Source organism: Theobroma cacao, chromosome 1 (assembly GCF_053813885.1).
Source record: "Theobroma cacao isolate CCN51 chromosome 1, ASM5381388v1, whole genome shotgun sequence".
In the NCBI taxonomy this organism is placed as follows: domain Eukaryota; kingdom Viridiplantae; phylum Streptophyta; class Magnoliopsida; order Malvales; family Malvaceae; genus Theobroma; species Theobroma cacao.
The window spans coordinates 33,291,613-33,308,964 of NC_142639.1; the positions used below are offsets into that span (position 1 = coordinate 33,291,613).

At 35.2% G+C, this 17,352-nt stretch overlaps 1 protein-coding gene across 1 annotated transcript; it reads right to left on the reverse strand.

The window, feature by feature from the left end:
- Positions 1–17,039, reverse strand: XIJ (P-loop containing nucleoside triphosphate hydrolases superfamily protein). Its single transcript, XM_018114336.2, has 27 exons — positions 16,917–17,039; positions 16,707–16,835; positions 16,414–16,557; positions 16,149–16,294; positions 15,904–16,060; positions 13,899–13,957; positions 13,279–13,438; positions 13,022–13,171; positions 12,787–12,920; positions 12,549–12,695; positions 12,342–12,443; positions 11,262–11,319; positions 11,079–11,180; positions 9,076–9,113; positions 8,784–8,910; positions 8,520–8,690; positions 8,220–8,351; positions 8,025–8,134; positions 7,849–7,909; positions 7,354–7,531; positions 6,982–7,187; positions 6,778–6,897; positions 4,681–4,761; positions 3,424–3,633; positions 2,465–2,604; positions 627–874; positions 1–346 (listed from the first exon to the last, which is right to left on the reverse strand). Exons 1-27 carry the CDS (start codon positions 16,917–16,919, stop codon positions 300–302), a joined length of 3,360 nt encoding a protein of 1,119 aa, XP_017969825.2. The 5' UTR covers positions 16,920–17,039; the 3' UTR covers positions 1–299.
- Between the last annotated feature and the right edge of the window lie 313 nt (positions 17,040–17,352).

Below are 17,352 nucleotides of genomic sequence, written 5' to 3' on the forward strand. Positions count from 1 at the left end.
AAAATGCTATAATCTTCAACATACTCGTCTTGGCACTTCCGACCCCTTGTTAGAGACAAGTGAAATCACAGCGAATGTCAGTGAACAGACAAAAGCAAAGCAGATCTCCTAGGAAATGACATTTTCAAAGAATTAGCTGATTAATTACCCTAAAGAATCCTAAGAATCTTACTGCTATTTACAATTTTGTATGTGGTGTGTGTAACAACCCGTTTGAGTTTGCTGTCTACACTATAATGCTAGTAAAACTATGTTTAATCTGTCATCTACATAACAGGCAACTAGCACAACAAGATCCATCAGAAGTAGTCATCAAATGCTCCCTCCTTATCACTGTCTTCAGAACCTGCACAATGCAACCTCCAAAACTAAGAAACGTGACACAGTTACTACCAGCACATCCTCCCATCATCAAACATAACTGTGATCTAACTTTGAAACATAACAAATTTTATTAGTAGAAAAATCTTAAAATTTAAGGGAATGAATTGCTAACTCAGGCAAAATTTCTCCTAAAAGAGATCATTTCCGTAAGACAGCTGTTTTATTTGTCTTATCTAATATGTACTTAGTTGAAGCTGAGTCCAAGCACAAACTGCATTTGGCACCACAAAAGCGAGGCTAACCTGTTTCAGTGGCTGAAACATCCTTAACAGTCCGCTGGAGAGCATTAGGAGGGAGAGAAGAGATGTTAGCTGAAGTAAGAACTGGAGCTGGAAATGTGAAATCTGAGTCACTTGATGAAGCATCAGAGTTGTCAGAAGTATCAAAGGAATTGTCTCGAACAATGGGCTGAGAGGTTGATGTCGAATTTGATGGAGAACGTAAAATTTTTTTCAGTTGTGAAAATTGGTCAGACATACAAAACAATAGCCTGGGACATAGAAAGATCAGAACTAGCATTAGTTAACAAGGAAGCAGGAACTTCATTGAGTTGTAACTTGTAGCCAGTACCAATGCAGATATAAAACATTCATAGAGAAGTTTGATATTATCAATGTAATTCAGCCCTACTTGGCAACTATTGTTGCTAATAATCTTTTTCCCTCATTATTTTTCATATGATATCCTTATTTTCATGCAGAGTTCTTTCAACTAAAGCAAGGTACACCATGTCAACAACCTAGCAGAACAAACAGAGTATGTCGTTTCATTACTGATCTTGACCCACAAAAACATTTTCTTTCATGAAAAGTTGAAAACTTTTAAGTGTGCAATTGTCCACTTTTAGACAAGTTAACAAGTAAAAAATTTATTAATACGAAGTAAAATTTATCCTTGTGCAACCATATAGTCTAATCACCTTCTATGACCTCACCAGGAGAAAACGTCTCTTTAACATCAGAGTACTGTAGTTTCCTTTTTATTTTATAATTTATTTATTTATTTTTGGTATATAAAATCAAATTGATTCAACGAAAAAGAATCATCTATTGCACAAACAGCCCTCGGCATCTGTTTAAATCAACCTACTCATATCAATAGAAAAATCCAGAGGAAGTATCACAGCTGAAGTTCCTATAGCACAATGTCAGTAACATTCAAGGAATCAATGTCACAAAGTCAATTACAATTTAATAGTCTTAAAGAGTGGTAAAGAATAACATTATCTCTTTGCTAGAATCAACTTTACTGTATAATCATACATGAGATCAAGCTCTTGCAGAAATGAACAAATTTCAAATAATCAATAAGTTCAGTAGTAATCATCATTAAAAGGGATTAGAATAAATACTATCTTTACTGTTTTTAAGCTTAAAGTCCTTGTTTTTCATCAATACAGCACGAAGCAAGACTTCTGCTAGGTTATCAACCCAAAAATATCAATATGGTATTTTTGAGCTTAAAAACCTGATCCTATAACAAAATTCATATATAAGGGGCAACTACCCAGGAACTATATAAGAAGTAATGATCCTATAGGATTTTGTATCTCTATCTCAAGGATTTTCCCCCTTATAAACCAAATTAGATATCTTTTATAGAAAAACTCTTTGACAACATGAGGGTGACATTGTGCTACTGAAATACAGAGCAAAGGAGAATAGATGGAACCACAAGTTAAAGTAACTTTCACAGCCAAAAGAATCACTTGGCTTCCTTCTAACTGCTGCAGTTTAGAAGTGGTAGTGCTCATCTTAGCCATAGTGAAAGTCCATTCTGGAGATCTAAAAGTGTACAGGGAACAATTCTTCTAAAATCTAAAAATCAGCATGTGACCAGAAGCTTCATTTGTTACAATAATCATCTTAACTGACACATTTTATGTACCAAAAGTACACAGGGTAAACTCTGTCCATACGGATGATAATTTATTCACTGACTACAGATCAAATATAACTCTGTTTAGCCAGCCAATAATTAGAACCCAGAACAACTTCCAAACACAAAGCGGAGCAAGTTATCTGAGACTAACTTCAATAAATTGTAAGATTACACTTTAACGGGCGATGAAAAATACTACCTGTTCAAAGAGTCTTGAAGCTGATAAACTCTTCTTTCAGTTTCTTCTAATTTCTTGTGTCTTTTCTCACTTAATTCTTGGGCTTCAGCATGTTTCTTTTCAGATTCATCAGCTCTTTTCTTTTCTGCTAGCAAGAGGGCCTGTAAGACATAAAAGCACACTTAGTGAAAACAACATTAAAAAGTCTGAACTTTGAAACTTGGAAAATATGTATCCCAATTAAGATATGGTCAGGCATGTCAAGCTAAATACGAAACCGTACAGTGACAGAACCCTGTCCAGATTGCACATGATTTGTTAACCATGTAGAACTACTAATTTCAATAATCATATGCGTTGCTAAAGCATTGTCTTCAGTACTAAGAATTGGATGGAACTAATTGATGAAAACATCAGGAAATGTCAATGAGCACCTTTCATCTCTGTGCTTCAGAACAGGGACATGTGTGCCCACTAAGGCATCCATCAGTAGCATGAGAAGCAGCATTATCCTAGCTATGTTAACAGAATTTTAAAAGATACAAGACTGGAAGTTATGTTAGATAGATATTCAGATGCTCCCTATTTTATTTTCATTGATCCAGGTCCAGAAGAGAATGAGTTAGCGAAGTTACACAGAGGGTTAAGTACCATGGAGGTTGTATCAAGGAAGATAAAGAACCATCTCTTCCTTTTGATCATTCACATTTCAAGCTGAATTAAAATAACTCAAAATTCTAAGCGTCTGAGTTATTTAATATTTGTATGATGTTTAGTTTAATTTCTGCACATTCAATATTTGTTATATCCGCACAATCTGCAGGGTTCTATCACATCACAATTTTGAGAATATACCACTTTACAGGTCAGTGAAAATTCAGTAGCCATATTTTGAGATGGCATGAACCTTATTTATGAAAATTTATTAGGCTCACGCCTTTTTCTTACTCAAAGAAGAATAAGAGTTATATTAGCAGTACCTTTAGCTTTTCCACTTCTTTCGTAAGAATCTCAATCTTTGAAGCATTTTGGATGGGTCTTGATATTTCTTCAATGATAGGACAAAATTCATATGCTTTTTCTGTAACCTCATGCTCTCTAACAGGAAATGCATTGGTTTTGTCTGCTTGGTTTGGCACAGCTAGAGCTAGGGGAGAATGGTGGAACTCGGCTTTCTCTTGTCCTTCGAACTATACACATACAAGAACTTCAGTTAGAGATCATACCAAATGAGAGAAATTTAATCATGAAAAATATAACAGCAATCCTCATCACCATCAGGACCACTGATAAGCATTTTTTTATGATCATCCAGGCAATTTCCAATACATTGAATAAAGCAATGGAGGAAAAACCATTTCAATTTTAACACTGCCCGATACTCAGAAAGTGCTGAAATTCATAGTTTGAAGTGCCTTACTTAAAAGTGTATTAAAAGTCACAAAACTGCAGCTCTGCATGCATGCACCACACATTCAGATAAAAATTATATACGTATAAAAAACTGGGTGCATACATTTATGTTTGGATATATGATCTTTAATACCTATAATGTACACTATCTACAATCTTTAACATATATATAAGTTCAGACCTTGATGAAACCTTTTATTTGGACAGGAAAGCACATCAATGTTTATTACATTTCTAAAACATCCTTCAAGAGTTACTGACTCATAAATTCTCGAACTTTGGTTGGTCAGTTTCTAATTCTAAATCTATTTGTCTTTTCTAATTGCAATAGTAATAAGTCACTAAAAATTTATTTCAAAATTCTAAAAAAGTCACTAAACATTTAATGAAATTTCAAGGGTAGTAAAATGTTGGTCCTCTCACCTGTAATTCAAATTTGATTTGTTATAAACTTCCCTAGTTTCAGTTACCTGTCTTAATTCTAAAACTAGCATTTAATGGCATAAATTTAAAAATTAATTTTTTATCTTATTAATGTTTTCGAGTTTTGTAATATGGAAAAAAATTTACATTTAAAAGTCTAAGACTTCTTCTTAGGAAGATAGATCAGAGCAAATCCAACATAGATCAAACTTTCATGTATTTGTGCAGTCTAGGATATATCCAAGGAATTAGTTTAGAAGAAAAACATCCAGAGCACTGATATTTACCTATAATTCTACATTTATAATTAAATAAAGTGTATTAATAATTTTTTTGTCAAAGTACCAATAATATTAACACACATGTAGCACACATGACAAGAAGGCTAGCAGACATCTTACGATCAATTGTTTTTCTGGCTCTTTGTATGTCAGTTTGTCCACTTGTTCTAGAGTTCCATCCTCTTCTTTGTCTCTTCCAGCCTGAAGAAAATTGTAATGCACATTAATGCATGTGCAGATGGGATGAAATGAAAACCCAAAATTTGTTAGAAGCTAATGCTTCCACCCTTTGTAAAGTATAATTCCAAAATGATACAACATTCACTTATGAAAATAGTTGAGAAGCAAATTGCTCATCTCAACAATCATTCTTGATTTTACTGAATCAAATTAAGCACTTATGTAGAAAAAGATTGGCAGAATTTAAATGCATAAGATATGGATTGTTTAAGTACCAATAGAAAGATGCCTTCATAGTGATAATGCATTACATGTAGTGTACTTACACATATGCGCACGTGCATATAAGGTACTAAAATTAAGTGGTAAACAAGCTTCGCTCTTATATGTCTCTTTAATATCTCTAGCTATATATCCAAACTTTATTTTGAAGTGAAAAAGAATGATAAGCGAGAGAACCCAAAGTTACTCATTTGGTGAGAAGATAATAGGTTTCCCTTTTAAACTCAAGACCAACTATTTGGTGAGAAATTACAGCTACTCAACTATTTTAACTTAAAGCTTTTCATTACAAAAGAAAATAAGTCAAAGGTATGAGAACACTTAAAAGACTTTGACCCAACACAAATGTAGGGGAGGTTTTCGTTTTTTAAGTTTGGAAAGGAAGGCCTCTGACTTCTCAACTCCTTTTTTCAAATTTTATGCTACCAATTAGTTAGCAAGACCTCGCAATGACACAGGGAAACTTGTACCAAAGCTAACCAAGATCAGAGCAGGTGGAATTCTACTGGCTGAAGTTAAAAATATAGATAATTGTTAGAGTGCATGCTTACAACTTTTATATATGATGAAAATTAACCAACAAGAGAAAAAATGGAACATGAAACAAAAAGCAGTAAATGAAATTCTTGAAAAGTCAAAAGCCTTGTTCCAATGTTTGGGTATAGGAATGGGGTGGGCTAAATGTGGTGTAATTTGAGCCCTACCACTTCTGCTATGCTAATTACACTTTATAAGTACAGAACCTTCTTTGTGATGCAATTAAAAAATATTTCAAGGACAACAAACTTAAAATAAAAGAAGATTTTATTTTAAATTTTTCTTCTATATATTTATTGCTTTTAGTTCTCAGTGTTAGCTCTTGAACTAGAAGATTTGTCCATCACACCATCATCTAACCAGACACTAACTTTTCACCAAAGGACCATCAAAGACATCTTGCAGTTGTTCTAGGTCTTCAAAATAATCAAACTCATGCATCACTTGTATTAACTAGCCCTTTGGTCTCATAAACAGAATCTCATCAGTATGGGTCACTAATATGGACAATATTTTTCCTGCTAAAGCAAGATGTATCCTATGGTGAAAGTTCAATATCAAACTGTAGCCACCCATGTTGTTTTGCTTTGGTCCTATTCACTTACCTATATATTGGTATTTATGCATCTTTCCCACAATTTAGCTTCAAAAACTTTATATTGGCAGTGTTGGGGTGTTATAAACCTGGCATATCAAAGAAAACAATCCTTGACTAATCAGCATCATCTATCTAGATATCCAACTCCTTTTCATTTTCACCAGCTAACTTTTCAGGAAGCCTAACAAGATCAAACTTTCAGTTTCCCTTTTCTTTGATGAGATTGCTATAAACATTAATATACACATTAAAAAATATTGCTAGTACCCTAATGCTTAGTGTAAAATCAAATACCTTTTCCTAATGAGAAATAAAGTACCATCTCATTATCGCTGGTGTTAAAGAAAACTTGCATTTCTGTATTATCGACAACCAATAACTGCAAAATGTTGTATAAGCCATATGTAACTGTTGCACTGATGCTCACAACTTTCATTTTAGAATTTCATAGATGAGCAAGTTGACATGCCCTAACTCCAACATTGACCAATGCATGATGGAAACCAGCCAGTTGTGCACATGGTTACATTTAAATGTACTTGTGCTTGTGTACAAAAGCTGTGACAATTGTAATTAAATGCTTGTTACAAACTTAACCACAGAAGTAAAACAAAACCTACCATCTTTTGCTCCTTAAGGTTTCTCCTGGCAGTTCGTCTCCTAAACATGCTCTGCGAAAGAACTGATGCTTTTTTTATCTTCTTATAGAATGAAAGAGCACTATGACGTCGCCAATATGCCTGCAGGCATTTGTTTGAAATCGGCAACTTGTAAACATGATAAACAATATTCTTTAGGCGTTACATTATCAACTAGGCAATAACCTGAATAATAACTGCAGCCTTGTTTTGCGCTTTATATCTCAATTCATTACGAGCAACCATGGCCCGGAGTCCTGTCTGCAAGACAATTGCTGAGGATTTGGCATCAATGTAGTTTCTTCTAGCTACTTGTCTGCGAAAAGTTTTCTGAATTTGGACAGCAGCTGCCTCATTTTTCATGTCTTTATATAATTCACGAGCCAGCTTTCCTAGAAGATACAACAATAAGATCAATGCAAATAATTATCACATGCAGGTAGTCACCCCTACAGGCCAAGGGCAACAAAAAACACATGGGTTGATTAGAGATTGATAGGAACTAACCAAATTAATCTAACAACATAAATCAGCTGAATAATTCTAATTTAAACTCACCCCTCCAAGCAGTTTGTATATGCATAGAAGCCTTGCGCATACAAACATAACGTTTACGACTTAAATGAGATCTAATTTGCTTTTGAACAACCATTGCCGACTCGCCAAGTACTTTCCCCTTCCGTGCATCTAACTCTGCCATCTGACCAGCTCTTAGGAAAACCTTGGTTTTCCCTATCTGCCAAAACAATTTATGGCTCATTGTATACATGCTCTTGCAAATGAATCTCAATACATGAACATTTACAACCACAAATATTTTCTAGAACCTAAGATTAGAATTTGCCTTGAACTACATTTAAAACATCAGAAATACTGAAGCCTGAACACTTAAACCATGATCATGATCTCAAGGCCCTCCGGCTAGCAATTTGTCAGATGATGTGGCTTTAGCAGGTCCACAATCTAACCATTTCCTTTCTTCACTTGTGTTAATTTAGTTTCAAAATTTGTTTATCAAAAAGAGCAGAGGAAAGTGGAAAGTTCTGGAATTACCTGAAACCTTGTAAGCCCCACCTTTTCCAAAATCCATTTGCATGCAACCTTTTCTTCATAACTGTCGATGAACGCAATAACTTCAAAATTAGAACTTTACCAAGCATACTGAGAAAAAATTATGCATATGCATTTTTCCTGTTTCTAATCAATTGGGGATGTAGAGTAATACTCACTTCCCTTCCAAAATTTCTGGTGCAAGAATAGCAAATCGGTTTAGAAATTCAGTAAAGGTTCTATGAGTAGGGTATCCCTCACACTTGACTCTGATTGCCTCTAGAACACCCTATACAAGTAACAGTTAGTGTGGAATGCACACAAGTTGACTAATGAATAATGTGATACAGCATAGAGATACCAAGTATACTTACACCAGAACGTAGTTGCTGCAAGACATTGACATTCTCAAATAGTGCAGGTTTTAATTCATTGTTTGGCTTTATACATCTGATGTAGTGGGGTTCAGTAGAGTTTAGTATATCCATCAGTTGCTGTAATTGTAACTGCAGCAAGGAGGTCAAAACATGAGATTTCACCTTTCAGAGCGCAGAAACATTGAAATCTTGAGAACACACGGCATGGCTCAATAAATCATTTAGCTCTCAACATATCTGAGAGTATAAAAGAAATTCCAATGACTAGTTTATGAAAATGATAGCCAAGATAGATACCTTAAAACGAGAACCAATAGATGAGAACTTGCCAGATTTAGCAGTCTCCTCAGAAAGTGGAGGGAAAAGGCCTGCTACAAAAGAACATTTGGAAGCACTCAACAAATCCTGATGTTCAGGCACAACATAGTCTTTGTTTTTGTCTAAAAACTGATCAGACTGATATTGGACCTGCAAATAATGCATGGAATAATAATACTAAGTGCAATGACATTTAACATTGCAAAACTGTTATCTGGAAAAGTTCAAGGAACCATAACTCACCTCTCCTGCATAATGAGCAATGGTAAACTCTGTGCGAGCCAATTTTGGCTTTACAAAGCGTTTGTGATCCTTGAATGTCTGATATAGCTTTTGTGCAAAGGTTTCATGGGTTGATTTTGGAAACATACTGTAAAATGAAAATGCCAACCATGTAAGCAGATCAAGACAAAAGATGAAAACATTAGACGCTATAAACGCCGCCATCTGAACTGGATAATGAATTAGGAAATATGCTAATTCAAAAACAGCATTCCTTCAATGTTATAGCAAATGTAAAGAAATGTTATCATACCATGCTTCATCAAGAAGAGAAATGATCCCACCTGGTTTCTGCAGAAGCACTAGAAATTAGGAATCTGAGAAAAGAAAATGCTAATTCAGCAGATAATGTGCACATGCTAAAAAATATGGAACAAAAAAAGATAACCCTATAATAAAACAAAACCAGGATGAAGGAGCCTTTTCATGGCAATAATTAATCAATACATGCAATAACAATTGTACTGGATAAGGTAAGTCACCAAGGCTATGGCTTAAAAAGAAAAAACCAGACAACAGTAGTCTACTCCACATTATGATCCAAAAAGATAAGTAGCACCACTCCAGAAATATTGCCATACCCAATTTTGGGACCTCTGCTCCAGTAGCGAAACAATAGCCTCAAAAGAAACTTCATAAAAACAATGTTGTCGGCTTACCATCTCACTCCATGCTCTAATAGGCATCAATCCTTTTCGCACCAGAAAGTTATCAAAATCAAATTTAAAATAATGATTTTGGAAAACGGCCTCAGTAAAGGAGGCTCTCTAGCCTAAAGCAGACTGGTAGCAGGCCAAACAGATTTCTAGAACACAATGAACCAAATTAATGCTCATAAGCTTTGAGAGTTGAAACTAAAGTATATTATATATATTTTAGACAAATTCAATTTGGTTTTGTACTGTTTGGATAGTAGCAGCAGCAGCTGATTTACTGCAAGAAGACTAAAGAAAAGAAAAGAACAGGCGAAGGTATTATTGTGGATTGTTAAATTTAATGAAGACCACCATTCACAGTAGTTTTTTTAAGATAAGATGAACTTGAAAATAAAAATCAATGCACAAAAAAATGCTGACTGTAAATCTGACAATTAATAGACTATCTGTCATCATCAGAACATTGACTAACAAATGTACCGCAAGTTATCACCATCTGTACTGCTGATAGTGACAACCCTCTAGTGTCTCCTATCCTCAAGCAGAACAAAGACCATTGTTGGCAAAATCTTTAAATTTCTTTTAAACATAATTAAAGGTTGCCCAGAGATTCTTTTAAGTAAATGTCATTTATACATATCTTGTTGGAAAAGAATGAAGGCATTGAAAAACTCTTTGTCTCCATCACTTCTCCTTTCTGGTAGTTGCTCCTATTAGACTAGAGAAGGTGCTCTGCTCTTCTACCAAAATTTCCCTTTCTTTTTGCTCAGGTGGGGTTGCAGAGTGACTTACTAGGAAGGGTCACCCCCATCCCCTCCCTCTTGGCTATCTTTCTTCTGCCATTGATTTTGTAAATAGAGAAGTCTCTTCATTAAAGTTCTAAACTATTACAATGAATTGCAGATCAGATGTAATTCATGCAATATAAAGCTGAATGACGGGCACCACTTGATGCTTGTGGCACCCTTTTTCTCTTTCATGTCATCCTACTATAATTTTTTTTTTTATTAATACAATCAGAGGTATCCCCAGGCATTGCCTGGGCCTAATCACCTCCTTGAGCGATCATAAGAGCGCACTCCCCATATTGGCCTGATGGATTCAGGATTTTATCCCCATCATGCTAATAATATTGCTATTACAAGCTTTTGTTAAATTGCATGCAGAAGCCCGAAACATTTCTGTGAAAATCATGAAGTTTAAGATATGTGTATCATATGTATATCAATAGGTTAAAGGCCATATAATACAGTAATCTGAATGGAAAATGGTACACAATTTGAACATCAAAATTTCAAAATGCATATGATATTTTTAATCTTCTGGGAAAAATAAGCAACACTAGCCCTAGTATGAAGGGTTTTCTCTCCGCACTCCAGGTTATATGCAGTGACTGGTGTCATGATCAAGAGGCTTTAACTTAAGTGATCCCATCCATGTTTCATTCAGGCAGGTGTGGGCTAGTTTATCTTTTAGCTAAGTTTTCAGTAGGGAGACTACCAAAGGACAAACAATAACTGGAAGGTGCAGGAAAAAGGTAAAAGTAGACACACTTGACAAATTCAAAGAGAAGTGAACAGTTAAAAGGACGGTACGCAACCTTTTCGATAAGATCCAAGACATCTTGATTATCAACAAACTCTACATAGCTCCAATCTATTTCCTCATTTTGGTACTCAGCTTGCTCCATCTTGAATACATGCTGAATTGTATCATCATACTCAGTACACACATTGGAAGATTGAACTAAAAATAAAGTTGTCACATGAAACTAACCTCATACCTGGTTGAAATGTTGTTGCAGCTTTTCGTTGGTGAAGTTTATACAAAACTGCTCAAAACTGAAAAGAGTAACGCATTAAAACTAGAATACATATGTAGCTCTAAACATGCTTAATCTATTACTTTATAATTCATAAAATTTCAAAAAATCATAAATAAGCCTTGGAATCTTTAATCTCACAACAGTTCTTATAAGTCTAAACAACTCATAATAAAATTTTCTAACCCCCAAAAGATACATACAGCACCGTCATAAAATCATTGTTTTAAAAAAATTACAATGTTGGTCCATTATGCCCCTTAGTTGGCCACACTTCACTTGTTCATTGTTTAAAACCACAGAGACTGTTTAAAATATTGCACAGGAAGGCAGTGAAGGAGAAGATATATGCAATCCATTTTTTATCAAAAGGTTAAATGCTAGAGTAAACAACTCAGTACTAGAAGGTCCATGTCCAACTTCCTTATCCCATTGATAAAAGAATCATACCAGAAAAAGGATAAAGGTCTTCTCAATTGAATTCTTGACAGTCAATGTAATAACCATGGCGGTTGTGGTAGATAGATATTAATCTAAGATGCTCAGAGGAAAGTAACTGGTTCAAAAAGTCACCACTCATTTCTAATGTAAATTAGATTCCCTTATCTAGTAGTGTGGTAAATGCATTAGATCGACAAGCATCCAAAAAAATATCCCAGTTTGTCTTTGGAAATGGGTGCTCTCTGCAAATCTACTAACTTCTGAAACTATTTCCAAATAACCCTATCTAGGATCTTGCCTTCTGCAGGATCATAAATGGGTAAAAACCTTTAGTTGCTGGATGGAGATCATCACATTCAGAATATGAGAGACAAAAGTTTAGGACTTGAATGCACATATTTATAGAAAAAAAATTGTCTCTTATATGGTAACTTAATATGAATAACAAATTGCAGTGGTAATGCTAGCCAGGGAGGTTGCCAAGTTAAGACACCATTGTAGCTTGGGCTAAAGACCAAAGATTACTGATGATGCAATTCATATGGTTTTCGTTTTTCACACTAATACAAGCACACATACACTGGTGTCATCAGGCATTACCTGCTAATTTTAAAGCTTTCGAAACCATAAATGTCAAGGACTCCAATGAGACATTCTGAATGAGGATCTTGCCCAATGGAGACATTGATTTTGTTAACCAACCTGCATGTAATAGAAATGAGGCATTATGTAACAACTTCATTAAAAGGAAGAAATCCATCCAGTATAAATGCATTAGAAAACTGCAAAAATGGTCCAGAATCTTGCCAGTCAAACAAGCGGGAATATATTGTCTTTGCTAAACCATCCCTGCTAACTGCTGCACCAAGTGGATCAAGACTCCTTTCTATAATTTCTTCTGGGGTTATCATTACGCGCTTACATAGTGCAACTTCCAATGCTTGAGGATTGCACCTGAAATAAGGATCAGCCAATCTGCTAATATAGAGACACAGGAAGGGGAGGGAAACAGCAGGCCATGAGAGAACCAAGGTTAGAGACATACATAAGTAGCTCTGCTGTCATTTGAAGATGGAATTTGGATTCGTCATCCTGTAATATGGATGAATCTTCTTCTCCCTTAGCAAATGCAATATTGCCAAGATGAAGAATTGCAGCCACAACTCTGAAAATTGCCTCCTGCTAGAGAGAGAGAGAGAGAGATTATTCCCAGTCTAGCTACATAAAGATGCTTAACACAAATAGCTAAAGTATATCAAGCTACATAGCAGACAAGAGACCTGTTCTTTCTCACTTATCCCAACAATATCCATAGCTTTCCGGGTGGCAAGATAATCGTGGGCATCACTTATACCAACCAGTTCATAGCAATTAGATTGATTAAGATAATGAAACGACTTAGGATCCCCCAACTTATATCTCTCAATCTCCTGATAAGACTTAAAATACTGGTCAGCTGGAATGATGTGACAAAATTTCATGAAAACTTATTAAAGAGCTATGCAATCAACAATGTAGAATCAAGCTAAATACCAACCTCCAGTGGTGCAGCACAAAGAAGGTAAAAACAGTGGTAGTTCCGTTCAGGATCTGAAATTTGGCATACACGAGATTTTTCTAGGAGATAAGTTCTGATGGCTGCCCCTGATATTTGTCCATGCTTATCAAATTGAATCTCAACAAATTTTCCAAAACGACTGTGCCAACATAATGAAGAGAATGTCAACAAGTATGCAAATACATGACAGAAAAGAGATCATTCAAGCTGTCAGAATTTGCTCTTATAAGCAGAAAGAATTTCATAACGAGAGAGAAGCTATCAAGATTTTGTTAGTTTGATTATCTTTCAAGAAGTACCAAACTTATTAAGGAACTTCTAAGCTTAGTTATGTAAACGAGATAAAACTACAGCAGCAAATCCATTTTGGACAACCTTTTTGTCTTTACAGCTTGAACTTCAAAAGTTAACAAAATGAAAATTAAAATGGAATCAATGAACAATTATGTATAACTTGCATGCGAAGCTCAAAATAAAAAAGAAGCTAGTCTTTGGCACAAACCAGTCAATAAAACTTAAAATTTAGGGTTCAATGACGAACCAAATACACTAGCAAGCTTAAAAATCGTACAAAATTTTCAAACATGACAAATTCTCACCTCGAATTGTTATTTTTGACAGTTTTTGCATTGCCAAATGCTTCAAGAACAGGATTTGACTGCATCAAGCCATATAGTGCATAACATTCAGAACTAGGTGAAAAAATGCATATCAAAAGATGAGGAACTGATAACTAGCAATAATTTCAAAATGTAATTTCTATGAAGGGAAAGGAAGACTTAGGCTGCATCGGTTTGTCAAATAAGACAAATTGCAGTGAAAATTTATCTACAAGCAAAGTTAAATTTTCCATATACTTTTGGGTGTTTGATTCAATATTGCGAATAGTTTGTTATAGATCCCAAAATTTGTTAATTATTCTCACTGATTTCTATGAAATTGAAAAGGAGATGATAAAAATGCAACTAAAAGAGAAAAAGGAAGATGTGATAAGAGTAAAATAGTAACAAGACGGTTACTTTTAGCATAAAAAATCCCAAGGTGGAAAACCACTTAAACCAAAAAATTCAGTAAGTGATTTTCCATCAAAATTACAGTATTGAAAGACAATGGCTTAAAACATAAGTGCTCTTTAACTCTACCAAAATATTGGACAATGTTTTTTACATTGAAATCAGGCTTAAGAAGGCATGTGTGTAGCAAAAACTCAATTCTAGATTCAACTTTGGGTATCTGATGAGGTCAAAAAGGTCCTCAACATAGCTTAGTTACAATAGATTCCTTTATATCTAGATTGAAGCATGTGCTTTAGAAAGCATTGATTTAACATAAGGACTGTCAGCTTGAAATGGCCTAAAGATCAAATTGGATTAACAACAAGATCTATGCAGTTAATAATCTGATTTCAAGAAAGTGACCATGTTAAATAGTGTTCCATCTGTTTTGGATTCTATATTTCTCTGTCAACCATGTTGTAGCGCACTGCCTGCTCTAGTTTAACATTTGTGGGAGACAGCATGCAGGGGAAAAGTATTTGGTAGCCTGACTTTGTAGTCTAAATAAGCAAAATAAACATATTACTGATTCACAAGCGGTTTTCAGAAAAGGACCCCCAAAGACAAAAGGAAATATAGCTCTATTATGAAACTACTGGACATGAAAACTCAAATAGCAACTCTTCAAGCAGTTTCGTTTTTATCCTTCAATGATTCATAAAGTGATGCTAAATGTGCCAATATCTGCCCCCTAATTGCACATACTCTCTCCTCTTTGCGCACATCAGATTTCTCCACAAAAGTTCAAGATTTCTTCTGTGATGCTAAATCTGTTATATATGCTAACGCTAGTATTTTGGGGAGAATACCTGGGTTAAAGTTTTGAGGAAATATATGCCTTTTGCCACTTTTAATCTTTATCCTAGAGATAATCTTTCTCTGGGTCTTTCTGGCTAAACAACAGTGGAATAAAGGGATAATTTATGGATATTATTGTGGGGTACAATTCTCCAAGCACTTGATGATGTGGGTAGAAATTGTCAGGCTGTTAAACAAGTAGATTATTTTTTCCATAATCCTATGAGTTCATCCTATTTTGAAAAACAATGCAATGATATGTTTGTGGCTCACCACTTAAAGCAGAAGCCATGCAACACAAAAACATTTACTAATAAGTTAATACTAATGATTTTATGCATGCCTAAGTCTACTCTTGGGTAACATCACACTATTATAAGTAGTCATTGCACCCCACAGCTATGACATACAATTACACCTACTACTACAGAACACGCTAAAGATCTTTGCTATGTTATTGCCTTGTGCTCTATTTGGTTGATGTTTTCGCTATTTGCCTTTTTCTATTTGCATTTAGTTTTCTATTTATTTATTTATTTATTTTCCTTTTGCTTTGGACTCATTTTTTACAAAAAAAAAAAGTAGCAAAAGTATTAACTAAACAAAGCCTTAGTTAATGACACAATGACAACTCCAAAAGTTTTTTAATCCTCAAATTGTGCTTCAAGCATTTACTTGACTCTAACCCAAAGATAAAGATTGAAACATTAGCTTACTTCAGTTCAGAATAGAGTTAGATCATCCAGCTTACTTCTAGAACTTGTTGTTCAACAGTCCGTCCTTCAGCAGCAGCATGGCCACCCAAAAATGCAAGATAACGCATAAGCATTTTGGTGGTTTCAGTCTTACCTGCCCCACTTTCACCGCTGACCAGTATAGAGTTGCTTTTTCCCTCTTTAATCATTGCCCTAGTTGAAATTTATGCAATTTTTAGTGAACAAGCTCCATGATCTTTAAACAATTAGTACACAAATAAAGATAGGATCATATGGTTACCTATATGCAACATCAGCAATTGCATAAACATGAGGGCTCAGCTCCCCAAGTTGAGCTCCTTTATAGCGCTCCATCAAATAAACATCATACAAATGTGAGAGTGCTTGGAACGGATTGATAGCAATGAGAATGTTCCCGCAGTATGTCTGCCATGAGAGTAAAAAATATTAACCCACAGAGCCGCCCATAGCAGCAGGAATTAATGCTTTTCTCTCACCGGGGTGAACAGTTACAAATTCAAAACTAAAAGTGAAATTGATCTTACATAAATTTCATTTATTTCATATCTGGTGGCCAGATTGTAGAGGACGGCAGGCTCGTGCAAGTATGACAGTTTAGTCATGTCATCAACACCCCCAGCGGGAGCTTCCACATCCTTTGGATATATTTTTGACAAATTTGTAGTAACCTGATGGACATTATGGTGAAGAAATTTAAAAAACAAAAGGGAAGATTCCTTGTAATTAATAATGAAGGCTGAAGCAGAATGCAATAAAAAAATACTAATATATAGGACAAGATAGTAATACAAAAAATTTAAAGATAGATTCGTGCTACCATCCTGCCATCACTAGTTTGAATCACAGCTTCAGCTCCATAAACGTTAATTACAATACCATCAATCCAAGCTAATTCTGAGTCTCCAACCCATACATGAGAACCTGCAGCAATGTCCCGTGACATCCCCTGCGCCAGTTTAATTTAAATTTTTAATCACGTAAGGAATTTTTTTAACATGCTTCGACATAGTTACATAAGTCGACGTACCATTCTGTTTGGTAAATGTAAAATCACTAGAAAATGATTGAAATCAAACGAGACCCATCATTTTGGAGAAGGATTCTGACCCCAATGCCAAGGCGCCAGCGAAGTCGTGATAGAGGAACGGCATTGATAGGGGAAGATTGCTTTGGAGAGGGAAATGCGACGATTTTCTGTTGGACGAAAATGGAATGGGTTGATGGAACAAAGCAAGGCGGAAATGAAGAAGGCTTTTCTTTTTTCCGGTGAGTGTTGTAGTTGCTGTTTGGATTGTGGGGAGGAGGGGCGGTTGGGGGTTGGTTTGAAAAAGACGCAGTCGTCGGAGCACCCTTGGATTTCGCCATTTTCTTGGTGCTTCTTGTGGTTAACTGTTCTCCTTCTATACGTTTTTGCCGGGAAGGCTGTGAATATGTACATGCAATTCATATGTATATAATATAAA